The sequence below is a fragment of the Rana temporaria genome, chromosome 10, assembly GCF_905171775.1.
Source record: "Rana temporaria chromosome 10, aRanTem1.1, whole genome shotgun sequence".
In the NCBI taxonomy this organism is placed as follows: Eukaryota; Metazoa; Chordata; class Amphibia; order Anura; family Ranidae; genus Rana; species Rana temporaria.
The window spans coordinates 39,077,822-39,097,349 of record NC_053498.1 but is presented as its reverse complement, the minus strand read 5'-3'; the positions used below and the strand labels follow the sequence as shown (position 1 = coordinate 39,097,349).

General features: G+C 44.4%; 1 protein-coding gene across 2 annotated transcripts in view; it reads left to right on the top strand.

The window, feature by feature from the left end:
• Positions 1 to 19,528, top strand: part of LOC120916534 (protein kinase C and casein kinase substrate in neurons protein 1-like) — a 243,585-nt gene that overhangs the window by 189,903 nt on the left and 34,154 nt on the right. For both annotated transcript variants that reach the window (XM_040327566.1, XM_040327567.1), the window contains exon 7: positions 15,812 to 15,932. In XM_040327566.1, coding sequence (XP_040183500.1) covers positions 15,812 to 15,932 — 121 coding nt within the window. The remainder of the gene's footprint in view (positions 1 to 15,811; positions 15,933 to 19,528) is intronic.

Below are 19,528 nucleotides of genomic sequence, written 5' to 3'. Positions count from 1 at the left end.
GAAGAATGCCTCTGCAGAGACGAGAATCCAGAACTTGAGTATCCTCATTGACCAGAACCGAAGTAGGGACAGGAGGAGAGGATTTATTGAGGACCAAAGGCCTTTTAGGAATAAGTAAGGGCATGAGAGGGTCAACAGGAATCCGAGGAGGATCAAGCAGACCCTTAGGCCGGGTACTCACGACCAAACATGTATGGTGAAAGCGGTCCGTCGGACCGTTTCCACCATACATGTCTGCCAGAGGGCTTCTGTACGATGGTTGTACACACCATCGTACAGAAGTCCGCGCGTAAACAATACGCGGGGCGTGTCCGCGGTGTCGCCGCGTCGATGACGCGGTGTCGCCGCGACAATGACGCGGCGACGTGGGCGGCCCGCCTTTAAAATGCTTCCACGCATGCGTCGAAGTCATTCGACGCATGCGAGGGACGGCGGGCGCCTGGACATGTACGGTAGGTCTGTACTGACGACCGTACATGTCCGAGCGGGCAGAATTCCAGCGGACTGTTTTAAAACAAGTCCAGGAATATTTGTCTGCTGGGAAAAGGCCCGGCGGGCAAATGTTTGCTGAAATTCGGCCCGCTCGCGCCCACACACGACCAAACATGTCTGCTGAAACTGGCCTGCGGGCCAGTTTCAGCAGACATGTTTGCTCGTGAGTATGGGGCCTTAAAGATGAACTGGGGATTAAGCACAGGACCATCAGACTGGGCAGAGGTCAGAGGAACCCTGAAGTCAGGTTGGTTAGAAGGTGACAGGGCACAGGAGTCAAGCTGGATAGCAGGGAAACCAGCAGAATGCAGAGAGCCCTGAAAACAAGGTAGAAAACCCCATTTGGCCGAATGAGGCAATCTATCCAAAGGATGGATTGAGCCCCTTAGACAGGTTGCAGGAGGGCCTAAACAAGAAAAGGTAGGAGGCTCACTGGGCATGGGCTGACCTGGCATAGCTGATGCAGAGGCCGATTGAATAGCATAGTCAGGTGTAGTGATTACCCGAATCGCATCACAAGGCGTAGTGACTGCAGAACTCGCAGACAAGTTAGCCTGGCTGTGCGTTTTAGGGACAGTCAACGGTAAACTGGAGTGAATGATCGGCTCAGGTTCACAGATGGGCTCCTCATCCAGAGTGCTACATTGGCTAGAAAGTGCATCAGCCTGACTATTGCAGGACACATTCCGGACACCACTACATGTGGTAGGACGAGCAAAAGATTCTGGAATGGTGGCAACAGGAAGTTTCTCTTTTGGGGCAACCTTGGGTAGGCAAGACGTGGAACAGGAGGGACCCCAAGCCAGGATCTGTCCGGCAGTCCAGTCAATGTGATGAGAATGGAGTCTTAACCAAGGAAGACCCAAAACGATAGGAGCTGAGGTCTTAGGTAGAACAAGGAAGGATATCCACTCCTGGTGAAGTGTGCCTACTGACATCTTAACAGGGACTGTCTGGAAGCGAATAGGACCCCCCGGGAGAACAGTGCCATCAATCGCCGAGACCACCAATGGTGTGGTGAGGGGCAAAAGGGTAAGTCTCATAGACGATGTGATTTCCCAGTCTATGAAATTGCCAGCGGCTCCGGAATCCAGATATGCCGAGACCGAATGAGAAGAAGCACCAAAATGAAGGGACACAGGAAGAAAAAGACGAGAAGGTGAAGGAGATATTTCTGGATCCAATACTCCACCTTCCAGATGTATTGAACCCGAGCGTTTCTCGGGGCGAAGAGGGCAAGTGTCACGAAAATGACTTTTGCCCCCACAGTATAGACACAGGCCTAGAGTTCTGCGCCTGGCACGTTCCTCAGGGGATAGCCTGGTCCGACCCAGCTGCATGGGTTCCTCAGTTGGCAAGAGATGCTCCACGGGTCGAAGAGAGGGGAGCTCAGGCTGACTAAGGGCCAAGGGATGTTGGCGTCGCTTTTCTAGGGTCCTTTCCTGAAAGCGAATATCGATCTGATTACACAAGGAGATCACTCCGTCCAGATCAGTGGGGATGGTTCTTCCTGCTAGTTCATCCTTCACTCTATCAGATAGGCCATGCAAAAAGGTTGCGACTAAGGCCTCATTGTTCCAGCTCAGTTCAGCTGAGTGGATACGGAACTGAAGAGAATATTGTCCCACTGAACGGGATTCTTGGCGGAGACGTAAAAGGGCGCTGGCTGTTCAAACTGTCAGGTCACCTGTGGCCAGGTGACAAGTGCACCCCGTAGGGGTCAGGGATGCACCACAGGGAAGTGAACCCTATAGCCGACTACTGCTGGCAGGGAGGAAGCGTAACCCAAGATCACCCAGGGCGTGGAGTCTAAGACCCAGTTTTGTATTCACCAGAGCCTTTGATGGTAAGGATGGTCTTGGCCGCAACTGGGTCCAGGTCGCGTTCCCGGGATTCCTTAAGTCACAGTCCGCAGGGAGAAGGGGGAAGCAGCCAGCAGGACAAACAGTGGTGATGGACAGGCCGAGGTCAGGGCAACAGGTAGACAAGGATAACCGTGGGACATGGAAATAGTCAGGGGCACAGGCAGGCAAGGAAGTCGGGGACAAGCCAAAACGGTACACGGAAAGATGATCGTAGCACTCTGCAAACAGGAACTAGCAAACTACACTGCAGACAGGAACTAAGCATAGGAACACTGTTGAACAGCGCTGCAGACCTGTAGAGCAACGGTTAATATAGGCTTCCTGGGATGGACTAGGGTGGAGCCATACAGGAAGAGTAGGTGATAAAAAGGGAAACCAGAACAGGGTCAGCCTCTAATGAACACATGGAGATCAGGTAAGCAGGCAGACATGTTGCATATTCATGACAGCAATATCCTGCTGTTAGGTTTGCCTCTTGCACAAAACATTGGCTTGTTTTACTGGGCTTAAGGTATTGTGCAGCCGCATATGCTCAAAATAAACATACAGCGGACATTGTGCAACTAGCTACAGTATTAAATACTTGGCACAATGTACAGAGTGTAGTTGTCTAGATTATGTTATAAGCAGTGTCATATACTGACACCATATTCTTCAACCAGTTACAAGTTACTGAGAGGAAAAAGTGCAGCCAGATCAGTATAAGTAAACAGAAAGGATTGAACATCACTGGAAGGAAAAAATTCCCAGTTTTGGTGGTAAGTGAAAAGAGAAAATTACCAGGTGTTTGAGGTGAGTGGGAGGAAAAAATTTCCTGGTATCGATGGTCAGTATGAAGAAATAATGCCCCTGTGTCACTGGCAGGTAAAAATGCTCCATTGTCAGTGGGAGGAAGATTACCCCAGTGTCCATGATGAAAGGAGGTAAGAACACCAAGCATTGGTGTTTAGTGAAGTGCAGAACTTCCCAGCATTGGTGGTCAGTGGAAGATATGGTGCCCCAGCATCAGTGACCACTGGTAGAAAGAATGCCCTGGCATCAGGGCTTTGCAGGGGGATAGGAAACACTACAGGAGACTGGGAGCTCTGAAGGGCACTAGAGGCTTTGGGATAGTGGGCTGAGATGTGGAGTTACTTGGTTGTACTGCATAGGTGTTGTAGAATACTGAAGGCATTGTAGAGGACTGCATGCAGCAGTGCTTCTTTCCCTCCTCATGCACACATTATTTCAGACCTCTTCACAAAAAAGGGAGCTTATAATATTATATAAGAGGTCACAACAAGATCAAGGAGAAGCAGAAAGGCACTTGATTTCCCAGCAGGAACCCATTCTTTCGACAGGTCTGTGGGTCTGTTATGACTGTGGGGAGGCATTCATTTCCAGTGTCTTTCAATGATGCCAGCTTAAGCAGTGCCAAATTAGGTGGTGCTGTTGCAGAGAGCAGTGTGGTGCTGTTGCAGAAATTTTGGCGCAGAAGTGCAGGTGTCAGATGCTGGGACAGCATGGTGGGAGAGGGAGTGAGGGAGTGTACCTGGGTGCTATGAGTGCACATGTGCTGTAAGTACCCGAATGCTGTGAGTGCACGTGTGCTGTGAGTACCCGAGTGCTGTAAATGCACGTGTACTATGAGTACCCGAGTGCTGTGAGTGCACGTGTGCTGTGAGTACTCGAGTGCTTTGAGTGCACGTGTAGTGTGAGTGCCCGTGTGCTGGGTGTACCCGAATGCTGGGCGTACCTGTGTATTGTATTGTTGAGTACCTTTGTATTGTTGGGTTTTTGTGTCAGGAAGCTAGTTGTTAGTAAGGATGAACCGAACAGTTTGGTTCACACCAGAACTTGGGAACAGGCAAAAAATTTGTTCGAACCCGTAAACACCGTTAAAGTCTATGGGACACAAACATGAAAAATCAAAAGTGCTAAATTTAAAGGCTTATGTGCAAGTTATTGCCATTAAGTGTTTGGGGACCCAGGTCCTGCCCCAGGGGACGTGTATCAATGCAAAAAAAGTTTTTCCTGTGTTTAGAACAGACCCGCAGCAAAATTACATTTCTAAAGGAAAAAAGTAATTTTAAAACTGATCGCGGTTGTAATGAATTGTCGTGTCTCGGCAATATAAATAAAACTCATTGAAAAAATGGCAACTGAACCAAAATGTAAAAAAAAATGCTTGGGTGTCCCTCCAAAATCCATGCCCTTCAGGTCTGGTATGAATATTAAGGGGAACCCTGGGCCAAACCCTTGGACTGGGGGGAAACCCATGCAGTTTTTTCAATGAGTTTTATGTATATTGCCGAGACCGGACAATTCACTACAGCCACGATCAGTTTAAATTACTTTTTTTCCTTTAGAAATGTAATTTTGCTGTGGTAATGTTCTATACACAGGGAAAATGTGCCAATTTACAGGCATACTATAAATACCCCCCCAGGCATGAAATTTAAAGGAATATTTCATTTTTATTGATTCACGTTAAGCATTATTAAAATCACTACTCCTGAAAAAACTTTAGTTTTTAAAAAAAAAATTGCAAACACTTTTTATGGCAATAACTTGCATATAGGCTTTAAAATTAGCACTTTTTTCATGTTAGTTTCCCATAGACTTTAACCTGGATCCGCGGCTTTCGAATTTGTCCCGAACTCTGCATATTGTTCGTTGTTCGCCCAAACATCCGAACAACCAAAGTTCGGCCCAAACTTATGCTCGGGCTGAACCGTTCGCCCATCCCTAGTTGTTAGTTAATTTGGACAGAGTACAATTCCCAATCCCCATTAAATTAGTGGGTGCGGTGTCCACAGGCATGTACTGGCCATCGGGACTACCGATGGCTCAGTGGCCGGTTTCAGCAGCCGCCTATTGCATTTGCGGTGCAGTGAATTTCCCCCGGAGGTCCGCAGCGATTTACCCGCCAATCGTCGACAGCTGGCGCCTGAGGGGTAGATCGAGATGCATGCAGAGTAGCTCAGAAAGTGTCTGTAGTAAGTTCCCTCTCATGTTACGCTGCTCCCTGGCAGCCCCTCCTCTCCTCTCTTCTCGTCCATCCCCATTGCTTGTGACATCATCTGGGATGGACGAGAAGAGAGGAGGGGTCTGCAAATCTGCATTTGAAGAAAATTACAAGTAAACGATGTGCCCCATGTGCCCTTAATGTGCCCTGATGAGCCCTGAATGTGCCCCATGTTGCCTGATGTGCCCCATGTGCTTTGATGTGCCATGAATGTGCCCTGAATGTTCCCTGAATGTACCTTGATGTGTCCCATGTGCCCTGATGTGTCCCATGTGCTCTGATGTGCCCTGATGTGCCCCATGTACCCTGATGTGCCCCATGTGCTTTGATGTGCCCCATGTACCTGACATGCCTCATGTGCTTTGATGTGCCCCATGTGCTTTGATGTGCCCTGAATGTGCCCCATGTGCTCTGATGTGCCCCATGTCCCCTGATGTGCCCCATGTGCTCTGAAGTGCTTTGATGTGCCCCATGTGCTTTGATGTGCCCCATGTACCCTAATGTGCCCCATGTACCCTGATGTGCACTGTACCCTGATGTGCTGGGCTCTGTACCCTGATGTACTGTGTCATGTGCCCAGATGTGATGTGCCCTGAACCCTGATGTGCTGTGCCCTGTACCCTGGTGTGCCCTGTGCCCTGATGTGCCCTGTACCCTGATGTGCGCTGTGCTCTAATGTGCCATGTACCCTGATGTGCGCTGTGCCCTGATGTGTGCTGCGCCCTGATGTGCCCTGTACCCTGATGTGCCCTGTACCCTGATGTGCGCTGTGCCCTTATGTGCTGTGCCCTGATGTGCCATGTACACTGATGTGCGCTGTGCCCTGATGTGCGCTGTGCCCTGATGTGCGCTGTGCCCTGATGTGCCCTTTACCCTGATGTGCCCTGATATGCTGTACCCTGATGTGCTGTGCCCTGGGCCGGTCTGGATAATGTCCAGGGCCACATTTTTGTCCCAGTCCAGTCCTGGATGTCCAGTGGGTATGGAGATGCGACTCTGTATACATCTTGCAGCATGTATGCGTTCCTTGATTATCCGATCGAAGGCTAATACTGCTGTGAAAAATGTAATCGCGTTGTTTTTCCCGGAAGCCCAGGTTCTGAATCTAGGGCAGTATGTGTCAACACTGAGAAAACTCTCCATACTTAAAGCGGGGGTTCACCCTTAGAGGGCACTTTTCCCCCTTAGATTCCTGCTCGTTATTACTAGGGGAATCGGCTATTTATTTTAAAATATGTGCAGTACTTACCCGTTTACGAGACGCATCCTCTCCGTCGCTTCCGGGTATGGGCTTCGGGAATGGGCGTTCCTTCTTGATTGACAGGTTTCCGAGAGGCTTCCGACGGTCGCATCCATCGCGTCACGATTTTCCGAAAGAAGCCGAACGTCGGTGCGCAGGCGCAGTATAGAGCCGCACCGACGTTCGGCTTCTTTCGGCTACGAGTGACGCGATGGATGCGACCGTCGGAAGCCTCTCGGAAGAATGTCAATCAAGAAGGAACGCCCGCTCCCAAAGACCCATACCCGGAAGCGACGGAAGAAGATGCAGCTCGAAAACGGGTAAGTACAGCTCATATTTTAATATAAATAGCCGATTCCCCTAGACCGAACGAGCAGGAAGCTAAGGGGAGATTTTTTTTTTTTTTTTTAAATGGGTGAACTCCCGCTTTAAGGAGAGTTGGGATCGTACCCAGCAGGTGCAGGCACCAGAGCAGAGTAGATGGGTGACAGTCAGGAAGGGTAGAGGGGAAAGATTAAGGGAGGCTGATCCTGGCCTGGAACATTCCAATAAATACGCCTGCTGCGTAACATTGGCGAAACCAGTCAGGAACCAGCATTGCTGGAGCAGAGTGAGGCCCCTAGCTGCCAGGGGAATAACCCACCCAGTGAGGGCAGGGTAAAGCCAAGGGAAAGGAAAGACAGATTCTGGTGGTAGTGGACTCAATTTTTAGAAGAACAGAGAGGGCAATCTTTTACAAAATAATAAAAAAAAAGTGCAGCACTATACTGTACAAACATAACTAATATCCAATGTGCATGTAAACATATGCATATAAAATATATATATATATATAGTGCAATATACTGTAAATTTACACTAATAATATGCAATGAAAAAAAAATCATAAATATCATAGCAATAAAGTGCAGTGTGCTCCATACTCCAGTGTCCTTATAAAATTCAATCAGTAGTGCAAACAACAAAACAGGCAGTCCATTTAGTGATTTGTAATATTAATATAGTTGAAGGTAAAATCTTCACACAAATCCACCTCTGTGCATATACAGATATCCTTGTGTCACCGCCACCAGTTGTGCCCTCACCTTATAGGCTTAATATCTGCGCCTTAGATCACAAACAATCCTCTGATTAGCTTCTTTAAAAGTTCCTCCTCCTTTCTAGCTCATCTGTTTTACTTAGGCATCTCACATCACAGGGTGTGCTCCTTCCTTATTATTTAACATTGGTCTCCATTTACATCGCCCACATGTAAAGTAACAAAGCTTGCAATAGTGCTTTAAAAATAAGCCTTAATGTGCATAGCCACAGGTTCTAGGACAAAGGTATTACCTCAAGACCAGCTCTGCAGCCCCAGTTATCAGCGCTCCCCCGTCCGTTACACTGACTCTGCTTCCCTTGGTTACTTCCTGGTTCCTCTAATGTCAGCCCCTCAGACCCCTTGAGACTTTTTTTTAATCTGGAAAATGTAAGTGGAAGAAGATGGGCAATTAGTTATAGGGGCTTTTAAACTAGGCGACGGGGGGGGTCCAGTGATAGAGTCAGCGCGGGACATATTCTAGAGGGTAGTATTGGGGGCATTAGTGGTAGGTTGACTAAAGCGCCTAAACCCGAGGTAAGTACAGTAACAATGAACAATATGTGGACTGTGCTATATAAAAATATATTTTACCACTAGAGTTGAGCGGACACCTGGATGTTCGGGTTCGACAGGTTCAGCCGAACTTCGGAAAAAAGTCCGGGTTCGGGACCCGAACTTGACCAGAACTTGACCCCGAACCCTAACCCTATTGAAGTCAATGGGGACCCAAACTTTTCAGTACAAAAATGTCTCTAAAACACTAAGGGAAAGGGCTAGAGGGCTGCAAATGGCAGCAAAATGTCGGTAAGAGCGTGGCAAGTACACAGTAATAAATGTGGATAGGGAAATAACCTAAAATAACATACAAAAATAAAAAATAATAATCTTGACCTAGGAGGACGAGGTCCATATGGAGTAGGAGGTTGAGGTGGCGGGGGATGTGGCGGTGTAGGTGGAAGCGGCGGTGGAGGAGGACGAGGTAGCCAACACAGCAGGTTTTGGTTTTTAATTGATTTATTTTTTAAATTAGGGTACACCCCAAAAGAGTGAGAAAGATCTAGGGTTGCCACCTCATCCCTTTAAACCCGAACACATAGGGCCAGATTCTCGTCCAGCGGCGTATCTTTGCGGCGGCGTAACGTATCCGATTTATGTTACGCCTCCCCAACTTAGACGGGCAAGTGCTGTATTCTCAAAGCACTTGCTCCGTAAGTTGCGGCGGCGTAGCATAAATCGGCCGGCGTAAGCCCGCCTAATTCAAATGTGGGACAGGGGGGCGTGTTTTATGTTAATCTACTGTGATCCGACGTGAATGACGTTTTTCACGAACGGCGAATGCGCCGTCCGTGGAAATCTCCCAGTGTGCATTGCTCCTAATACGCCGCAAGGACGTATTGGTTTTGACGTGGACGTAAATTATGTCCAGCCCCATTCACGGACGAGTTACGCAAACGACGCAAATTTTTCAAATTTTGACGCGGGAACAATGGCCATACTTAACATTGTTACGCTGCACTTACGCCACCATATAGCAGTGGTAACTATACGCTGGGAAAAGCCTAACATAAACGGCGTATGTTCGTGAATTCGCGTATCTTGCTGATTTACATATTTTGACGCGTAAATCAGCATACACGCCCCTAGCGGTCAGCGTAAAAATGCAGTTACAATCCGATGGCGTAAGAGACTTACGCCTGTCGGATCTAAGGGAAATCTATGCGTAACTGATTCTAAGAATCAGGCGCACAGATACAATGGCACAAAGCAGAGATACGACGGCGTATCTGGAGATACGCCGTCGTATCTCCACTGAGAATCCGGGCCATAGTAATTACACAGGTTCTGGGGCTAATTTAAAGTCGATAAGGCACCAAGTGAGTTTAATTAGCAGCACCTTAATCAGCCAGAGAACCTGTGTAATTAATATGTTTTCGCTTTTAAAGGAATGAGGTGGCAACCCTAGAAAGATCAGAAAAACAAGAATGGCTGGGTAAGGCCGGCCCGGTGTCTATTCTGCACAAGGTACGGACAAGTCCTGTGGGTTCCATGCCTGGTTCATTTTAATGAACGTGAGCTTGTCCACATTGGCTCTGGACAGGCGGCTGCGCTTGTCTGTGATAACGCCCCCTGCCGTGCTAAATACACATTCAGATAATACACTGGCTGCAGTATCTAAAGTGTTTATCTCACACGTACAGATATGGAGGAAACACTGCAAACACTGGAGGAAACACTGCAAAATATATTTGTTTGCCCTAAATGGATGTTTTTTTAATTGTACAAGTACAAGAAAAGTATCTTGCAGAGTATGTTACAGTAACATATGCAATTAGATTTTAGAAACAGGACAGACTCTATATATTTCTATTCCCTACAAGCACAAACAGGAACCTTCCCCTAACCTATCTTGCAGAGTATCTCACAGTAAATGTAATATATGCAGTGCTGGTGTAATTAGATTTTAGAAACAGGACAGACTCCTATATATTTCTATTCCCTACAAGCACAAACAGGAACCTTCCCCTAACCTATCTTGCAGAGTATCTCATAGTGACATATGCAGTGCTGGTGTTTCTGAAGCAGGACAAGACAGTCTGACTCCTATCTAAATCTCTCCCTACAAATTCAATCGGGAACCTTTCCCTAACCTATCTTGCAGAGTATCTCAGAGTAACATATGCAGTGCTGGTGATTCTGAAGCAGGACAAGACAGTCTGACTCCTATCTAAATCTCTCCCTGAGAGAAGCATCAGCAGCAGCAGCCTTTCCCTAACCTAACTAAAGCAGAGTTCAGAGTGACGAGCTGCGCTGTGTGCCTCTAGCTTATATAGAGGCTGGGTCACATGCTGGGTCACATGCTGCACTGGCCAATCACAGCCATGCCATTAGTAGGCATGGCTGTAATGGCTTCTTAGTCACAGTACTAAAACAAATGACGATTGGCTGCCCTGCAGCCCGCCGTAACATTGCCGAACACCGGACCCGAACTTTCAGCAAATTGTTCGGGTTCGGGTCCGGGTACAAAAAAAAAACAAAGTCCATACCGAACATTATAGTTCGGGTTCGCTCAACCCTATTTACCACCTCTATTATAGCCGTGAATATGTTTATTACCTATTACTTTGAAGGGTCCCCACGGATTATCCTCCATTCCTCTACTAAGTGATTTAATTAATTAATTTATGTTTTAAAATTTTAACCAGTAACTTCAAATAGCCAGAAAATGTGCTTGAATGGAAAAATAAATACCATAAAATAAAATATATATGTGTATACATATAGACATATATATATATATATATATATATATATATATATATATATATATATATATATATAATATTCAAATAGGCATGTGAATCAATCAGATATGCTGTGCCTGTAAAACGAAAAATAAATGAATAAATAAATCCAAAAAAGTGCAAATACAAATATATCAATAAATAATTACACCAACAAAGTGCAAGTGCACAAGTCCCAATGGATAGCTTCAGTGAATAGTCAACTTATTCCAGTAGATCCATAAACCAACAAAGTGCAAATACTTCAGTAAGTGATCAGCTTGTTCCAGAGAATTTGTCCCTTGTCTGTGGTTGAGTTTGACTAATTTCACCGTTTTGTGACAACACCACCACCTTATAAAATGGCCACTCATCAGAAAAAAATATATATGCGCCTTTGGTCCATCAATGGGATAACCACTCCACTCAATGGATCAGTCTGTGCCCTTTCCAAGCAATGTATCAATGCTATTTCTCTTGCTCTATCAGTTCTCATGAAACATAAACAGCCATCATGGTGAAGTATATCTCTACTGTTTATTAATAAAAAAGTAAAAAAAACGATTACACTCACATTTGTGTGCCCATACGCCGGCACCAGGCTAATCCAGCGATGTATGTGGGTTGAGAAGTATCAGTACAGTAACCGTACAATAACAGGTCCTATTTTCAACCTCAGAACACCTAATAAGGAGATAGTATGAATCCGGACTAAACTATGTGGTATGTTCACCAATGCCAGGAGTCTGGCAGACAAGATGGGAGAACTAGAGCTGCTACAAGGAGGATTTTGATTTTGTGGGAACTTCAGAGACTTGTTTCAACAGCTCTCATGATTGTTTGGCAACCATTCAAGGGTATTCCCTATATCACAGGGATGGGGGGGGTAAAAAAGGAGGAAGGGTATGCCTGTCTATCAAAAATTATGTACAGGTGAATGTGAGGGACAACATCACTACTGGAGCAAGGGAGGAGGTGGAATCCTTATGGTTAGAGCTACAAAGAGAGGAAAATAAGGGCCAAGTAATACTGGGAGTATGCTATAAGCCCCCCTAACCAGAGGGAGGAGGGGGAGGCGGGCCTCCTATCACAGTTTGGAATGGCGGTAAGGATGGGAAGTTTCATTAGATTGGGGGATTTTAATTATCAAGACTGGGCGGAAGGAACCGCACATTCATCTAAAGCTTGCCATTTCCTAAATGTCTTTCAGTACAGTTTCATAGGTCAGATAGTAAATGCACCAACAAGAAACAAAGTGTTATTAGACCTACTGATTACCAACAATAGAGACCTGATCACTGATGTGGAAATACAGGGCAATTTAGGAAAAAGTGATGACAGGTCAATTTGTTTCAGTATAGATCACACAAATAGGAACTATAAGGGAAATACAAAGACACCAAATTTCAAAAGAGCCAACTTCCCTAAACTACGCTCCTTGCTAAGGGTATTAGCCAGTGAATCCTGATGGGAAATAAATTTAAAATACCTAATAAATGTCCTTGGTGGCTTAACTCCAATGTAAAAATGCATATAAAAACAAGGGAGAAGGCCTTCAAAAAAATACACGGCTGAGGGGTCATCAGCATTCCAACTTTACAAAGTATGCAATAGAAAATGTAAGGGTGCAATCAGGGCGGCTAAGATAGAACATGAAAGGCACAAACCAGAGCAGAGTAGAAAAAAAAATTCTTTAAGTATTTAAAACGTAAAAGAGGGAGGTCAGATTATATTGGCCCCATAAAGAATGTTGAAGGGAATCTGGTTATAAAGGATGGAGATATGGCAAAGGTATTGAATTTATTTTTCTCCTCCAGACTTTACGAGAGAAACAGGGGGCTTCGGTAGGCAAAACTGCAAGGTTTATCCTCATGACACGTCACAGGAACCACCCTCATGGCTAACAGAGGATAGAATAAGGAATAGACTTAACATTAATAAATCACCGGGACCAGATGTCTAGCACCCGAGGGTCCTTAAGGAACTCAGTAATTTAATTGTCAGACCATTGTTCCTAATTTTTACAAACAGTCTACTGACTTGAATGGTACCAGCTTATTGGAGAAAAGCCAATGTAGCACCAATATTTAAAAAAGGACAAAGACTACAGACCAGTTAGCTTAACGTCAATAGTTTGTAAGCTCTTGGAGGGGATAAGGGCTTACATACAAGATTTTAGTAATGTCATTAGCAGAAATCAGCATGGATTCATGAACAATCGATCTTGCCAAACCAATCTATTAACCTTCTATGAGGAAGTGAGCAGCCATCTAGATATAGGAATGCCTGTAGACGTGGTGTATCTGGATTTTGCAAAAGCATTTGATACAGTTCCCCATAAACGTTTACTGTACAAAATAAGGTCTGTCAGCATGAACCAAAGGGTGAAAACTGGCTGCAGAGGCGAGTTCAGAGGGTAGTGATAAATGGGGAGTACTCTGAATGGTCCGGTGTGGAAAGTGGGGTCCCCCATTGTTCTGTCCTGGGACCAATCCTATTTAATTTATTCATAAACGACCTGGAGGATGGGATAAACAGCTCAATCTCAATATTTTCGAATGATACTAAGCTAAGCAGGGCAAATTAATGGGGTGGGCAACTACATGGCAAATGAGGTTTAATGTAGAAAATAGTAAAATGATGCATATGGAAGGCAAAAATATGAAAGCAATCTACTTATTAGTGGGAGGATCTCTGGGGGAATCTAGGATGGAAAAGGGCCTTGGGGTCCTTGTAGATGACAGGCTCAGCAATGGCATGCAATTCCAGGCTGCTGCAAGCAAAGCCAACAGAAAATATATTTCTTTCACACAGCTCATTAGTCTGAGGGTGGTAGGGGGGCGCTCTGGAGAGGTTTAATCCCACAAAGAAGCCAGAGCTGCTGCGTCAGCTCGGCTGTGAACTGGGCACCCTGATCGGACCATATCTCCTGGGGAAACCCTACCCTAATGAATACCCGGAGTAAGGCATCTGCTACTGTATCAGCCTGGATCTTGGATAAGGGAATGGCCTCCGGGTATCGGGTTGCATAATCCACACAACCAAAACAGCCTGAGTGTGCCCATCTTGGTGAATGCCTCAAGTGGAGCATTGCAGTAACCCAGGATGCACCTTACCTCTCCTCCACATGAGGAGCTCTGTGTTTTCTTTTAAAACGATGAGCAGAGAAAGGGTCCCGAAGAAAGGAGGATGTATTAGTAATAGTTAAAGAATATGTTACCCCAACATTTCATATTCCTGATATATGTATGTTGTATCATGTATTTGTTGGTAACATGTTCTCTTGGTATTGATTCCTTTGTGTCCTGTCAGTCCCCATGCTTTCCTTTTTCAAACTGGCCATTCTAGGCATGAGAGCATATTCATCTCAGCATGGTCAGTTTTCAGTGCTAAGAGAACAGCCTGCCTGTCCTCCAAAGGTTAGACTTGTGCTGACGCATCCCCCTGGACAGCCATTACCTGGAGTGTCCTGCCCTTTTTTCACCCCCACCATCCAAGCCCCTTGCGAAGATGAGAACAGAGTTTATGTGATCACTTATATATCTGAATGGGTTGTTTTACAAGGTAAGGGTTCACATATACTTTAATGCAGCCCTATCACTACCTATCTACAACTGTACTTACCTGAAACATTGCAGAGGTCCCATGCCAAGGGCAACCCTTGGGTATCTGCTCTCATACGTCGGGCTTGATATCCCACCACCTAGCACTGGGAAACACAGGGCAGGAGACCTGAGGCACATGCCCAGTTCTACGACACCTATGATGGAGACTTCAATTAACATACTGTACAATATGAAGTGGATTAACATTTTAATAATTTAAGGGTCTGAATGAATGATCAGAAAACCTAGTATACGGGTACTTGAAGTACACTATATTACCAAAAGTATTGGGACGACTGCCTTTACACGCACATTAACTTCAATGGCATCCCAGTCTTAGTCCATGGGGTTTAATATTGAGTCGGCCCACGCTTTGCAGCTATAACAGCTTTAACTCTTCTAGGAAGGCTGTCCACAAGGTTTAGGAGTGTGTCTATGGTCATGTTTGACCATTCTTTCAGAAGCGCACTTGTGAGGTCAGGCACTGATGTGAACAAAAAGGCCTGGCTCGCAGTTTACAATGGTGTTCTATCTTAGTTGAAACAGGCCAGTCAAATTCCTCCACCCCAAACTCACTAATCCATGTCATTATGGACCTTGCTTTGTGCATTGGTACAAATCATTTGGTGGAGGGGGGATTATGGAGTGGGGTTGTTTTTCAGGGGTTGGGCTTGGGCCCTTAGTTCCAGTGAAGGGAACTCTTAAGGCATCAGCATACTGGGACATTTTGGACAATTTCATGCTCCCAACTTTGTGGGAATAGTTTGGGGGTGGCCCCTTCCTGTTCCAACATGACTCCGCACCAATGCACAAACAAGGTCAATAAAGACATGGATGAGCGAGTTTGGGGTGAAGGAACTTGACTAGCCTGACCTCACAAATGTGCTTCCATCAAAACATTCCCATAGACACACTCCTAAACCTTGTGGACAGCCTTCTCAGAAGAGTTGAAACTGTTCTAGCTGCAAAGGGTGAGCCAACTCAATATTGAACCCCTACTGATTACGACTGGGATGCCAAAAAAAGTTCATGTGCGTGTAAAGGCAGGTGTCCCAATACTTTTGACAATTATATATATATATATATATATATATATATATATATATATATATATATATATATATATTGCTTTTGGGTTTAGATATGCTTTAATGAGACACTGTAAATTATTTAAAATTTGGAATCTATTTAATAGCTAGTATGTGTGATATAGGCATAACTGACTGTGTTGTATTTCCAGCATTATGACTGTCTATAGTGACTTGAACCAGGCCATTATGGCTGTCAGCGACCAAGAAGATTTGAAGTGGTGGAGGAACAGGCATGGCCCTGGGATGTTAATGAATTGGCCTCAAATAGAGGTGAGCTGTTATGATATTGGGCTAGATGGTAATTTTATGTTGAGTTACTGCAAAAACAAATATTGCTGCTACTGCCCCCCTATGTATTTCAGGCTGCCTTTAAAAATGGAAGTTAATACAAGCTGCTATATAGGTTTTAGTGATTTTCACTAAGAAATAAAAAAGTAATGATGATAACTGTGTGAGGCCACCCATCATAATCATTGAACAGTATTAAAGTTTTAGAGGGTTTCAGCCCTAAGTTTGTATCCACAGAAGATGTTTGAATTATGGACAAAAAAGCTCATTAGGTTTCAGGGTGCCAAAAGAGGTATGCAAACACCCATGAAGTCTTTGTCTACCGAAGATTCTGTTTACAAAATGAACCAAGGCAAATTAACTACCGTACTTTATTCAATAAGATGTAATGCTGTAAATTTGGGCCTGTATTTGGCTCAACAACCATTAAAATAATTACCCCTTTCCTCATTAAGATAACTTCCATAGACCTATAGAATTCCAGTACTAAACATCTTTACATCTGTTGTGCAATATTGTTAAATTGTGGTATATTTTTAGCAACCCATCTTTTAAGCAAATTTCCATCTCTTTTCTGAGTGGTGGGTAAATATACAATTATTTCAGGGGATAATGTTATGTGCTGCATAGCCAGGTCCTTTACACAAGCTATGTAACATATCATTCGGGTTTAGCTTAGCACTTCAAACAGCGACTATCACTGTCCACCTTCTACTTGTAATATACTGTATTTGTTGCAATGAAAAAAAAAAGCCCTAATTACCAGTTTCAATAATTCTTCTCTTTCCAGTATTGTCTTATACACCTTTTTAAATCTTCTTCTCCAAGTTAATTACAGTGGGGAAACGACTTTTTATTGTAGGGTTCCCTTACTTTTTAATGGTTAGCATTAGATAATATTTGATATAAACTTCCAATGGGAAGCTTTTTCCTTAATCAATCCTTGTTTGGAAAATTTTCCAGTGCTAAACTCAATCGGCAATACAGTAGGTATTCAGCAAACTGATTTAATCTAATTTAATCTACTCTAATTAATCTATTACTGTATAGACAATTTGGTATACCCACACTCTCTCTTGGATCTTTATTGTCAATAAGGCTGGCCATAGTTGGAGCAAATTTCTTTCCTGCAAACACAGACAGTGTTGACAGGGGAATTCCTCCCGCAGAGCTTTTGTGTTCCGATGGGGGAAGCCGTCCCTGCCGGGAGAACATAGTTATTATTGCTAGAGGCTATAACAGCTGCTGGCAATAATCGCATGTAAAATTAATGTAGAATTTAAAATCCGATGGATCAACTTGGGTATATTCAGCCTGCCCATACATGGTTCGAATTTCGGCCGGGTCCTGCTAAACCAGGCAAGATTCTAAGCCCGGGCTTAACTCTTTACTGACATTTTAAAACAGTACAGGGATATAAAAAGATAGTCATATAGATTACATTAGTTTAGGTAGAGTGTGAAACACTTTTGAGGAACAGTCTCATAAACTGAAGGTGAAGTCAAAGAAGATCAGTAGACTAAAACTGGGTACACACAGATTGAAATTCATCCAGTTCAGCAAGGACTGGCCAAATTGTAATCTGTCTGTATCCATTTGTTTAATAAAAATGTATAATTGTGTGGATGGAGGAGTCTATTCATTTTGTTTTTTTCATTCATCCCACTGGCTGAATAAAATTAACAAACAATAATAATAATAATGTCGCTCATTATCAAATAACTTCATCATGGAGGTGTAGTAAGAGAGGTGGGAAAAACGGTGTAAGGGGGGACTGGGGTCAAGGCTGGATAGAAGGGTCCCTCACAGACAACCATAGATTCATTTTGCAATGTAAAAGAGAGACCATGTGGATTTATAAACGTAAATCACTCTCTCCCCACGGGTTGAATGAGGAGCTGGATATCCACACTGTCATGAAATAAAAATCACCTTTTTCTTCCTTTTTTCTGAGTTACTGTATATTCTTGTCGGCATTACATCCCGTAATTTTTATTATGTATAAAGTATCTGTTTTAAAATCCCTGCTCTTGCCGGCTCAGATCACAGGACCTGAGGAAGGGTTTAATCCTCGAAACATGTAGTCCAAGGTTGACTGAGCTCTGGTATTTCCCTCTATGATCCCCTTCCCCTCCCTGTGGACAGGTGACCGGCCAGAGCCCATCTGCAATTGATGCCGCCTGGTTGTGCACAGGCTCAGAGCACGCTCTCCCTGGGATTACAGCCCCTCCTTCATGAGCTCCAGGACTCCACAACAGGCTTCCTGCATCTGGTTCTGCTTGAGACAAAAGAACTCAGCCTGCACACACCAAACTCACCATTCCTCCTCCACAGCCCTAGGGTTTGTGACAGCCACCTGTCTCTTCTGGCTCTGCAGAGGACTTCACGGAAGTTGTGAGTTAGTGTTCACAGGGCATGGTCCTTCCCCTCTGCCTGTGTGGTCTATGAATTTTTTGACACTTTGCTTCCTGGCAATAATTGTTTTATCTGCAATTAAAGATTTGAATATTTCATATTGTTCTTAATTGTTTTTACCTGTCTCTACCAATCCATCACAACAGCGATCACTTTGTTGATTTTTATACTTTCTCTCATCTGGTCTCTTGAGTTTGGGAGCAGCGACTGGAGTTTAATATCCCCTCACCTAAGGGTATGCTTGGACACATTCATGCGCCTGGTCCCCTTTTGCTTTTCGTAAAAGATTTCCATAATCTTACAATGTTATGTTTAGCTGCTAAAAGTAGGTGGATGACAATGAACTTAAGGTCAGGTGAGTACCTATGATATTACAGGCTAGGGAGAATACACAATTCCAATATAAGTGAATGGTCTACATCGCCATAATATGTGGTAAAGGTATCCCATTTGTCCACATAACCACCAACACTTAGGAAATTTTGTTGGGTACAATTTAGATAAATCATAGGGGTTGAGGTACCATCAATGGAATGTTTTTTCGTTTCCTTCGATTTTTTAAATGGCTTTTTTATTCCAGGAATTTACATTGGTTCTAGTGAAAGAAGGGGGCAGGTCAAAGACAGCAAGACTAAAAATAATTCTGAACGTCTTGCAGTCAGAAAGGCAAACTCCAGCTGCACCTTCTAATGCACACTGTGAAATCAAAGTGAGCATTTTCAGTACAAGAAGGGAGCCTTTACAACAGTGCAAGGCTGAAGGTCAGACTGGGGTTCAGTTGGGTCAGAAACTCAAATGGTTGAAGCCAGGAAAATAATTATTTCCTGTGTGACAAGTTGGGGAAGTTGTAGCTCATTGGTAGAGCCAAACGGTGAGTTTACTCCATGCCAGAAGAAAGTTTTAGGGATTTTTCTGCCCACTTTTATTACAAATAATGCAAAAAAGTTCTCATTTGAATCTTTCCCATGCAGCGGTTTTCACCATCAATGTAACATAAAATAGAATTTAGCCTTGTAGCTTTCTTTGTAGCTTTACTGCTCAGGCCTCCTGCCTTGGTCCTCCAGACCATCAAACACACAGTCCCAGTACTTGTGCACAAAACACTGTACCTTTGTCAGCTTGACTGTTTCTTTTGCAGCTCCCAGCTTCTACATCCTCACAGC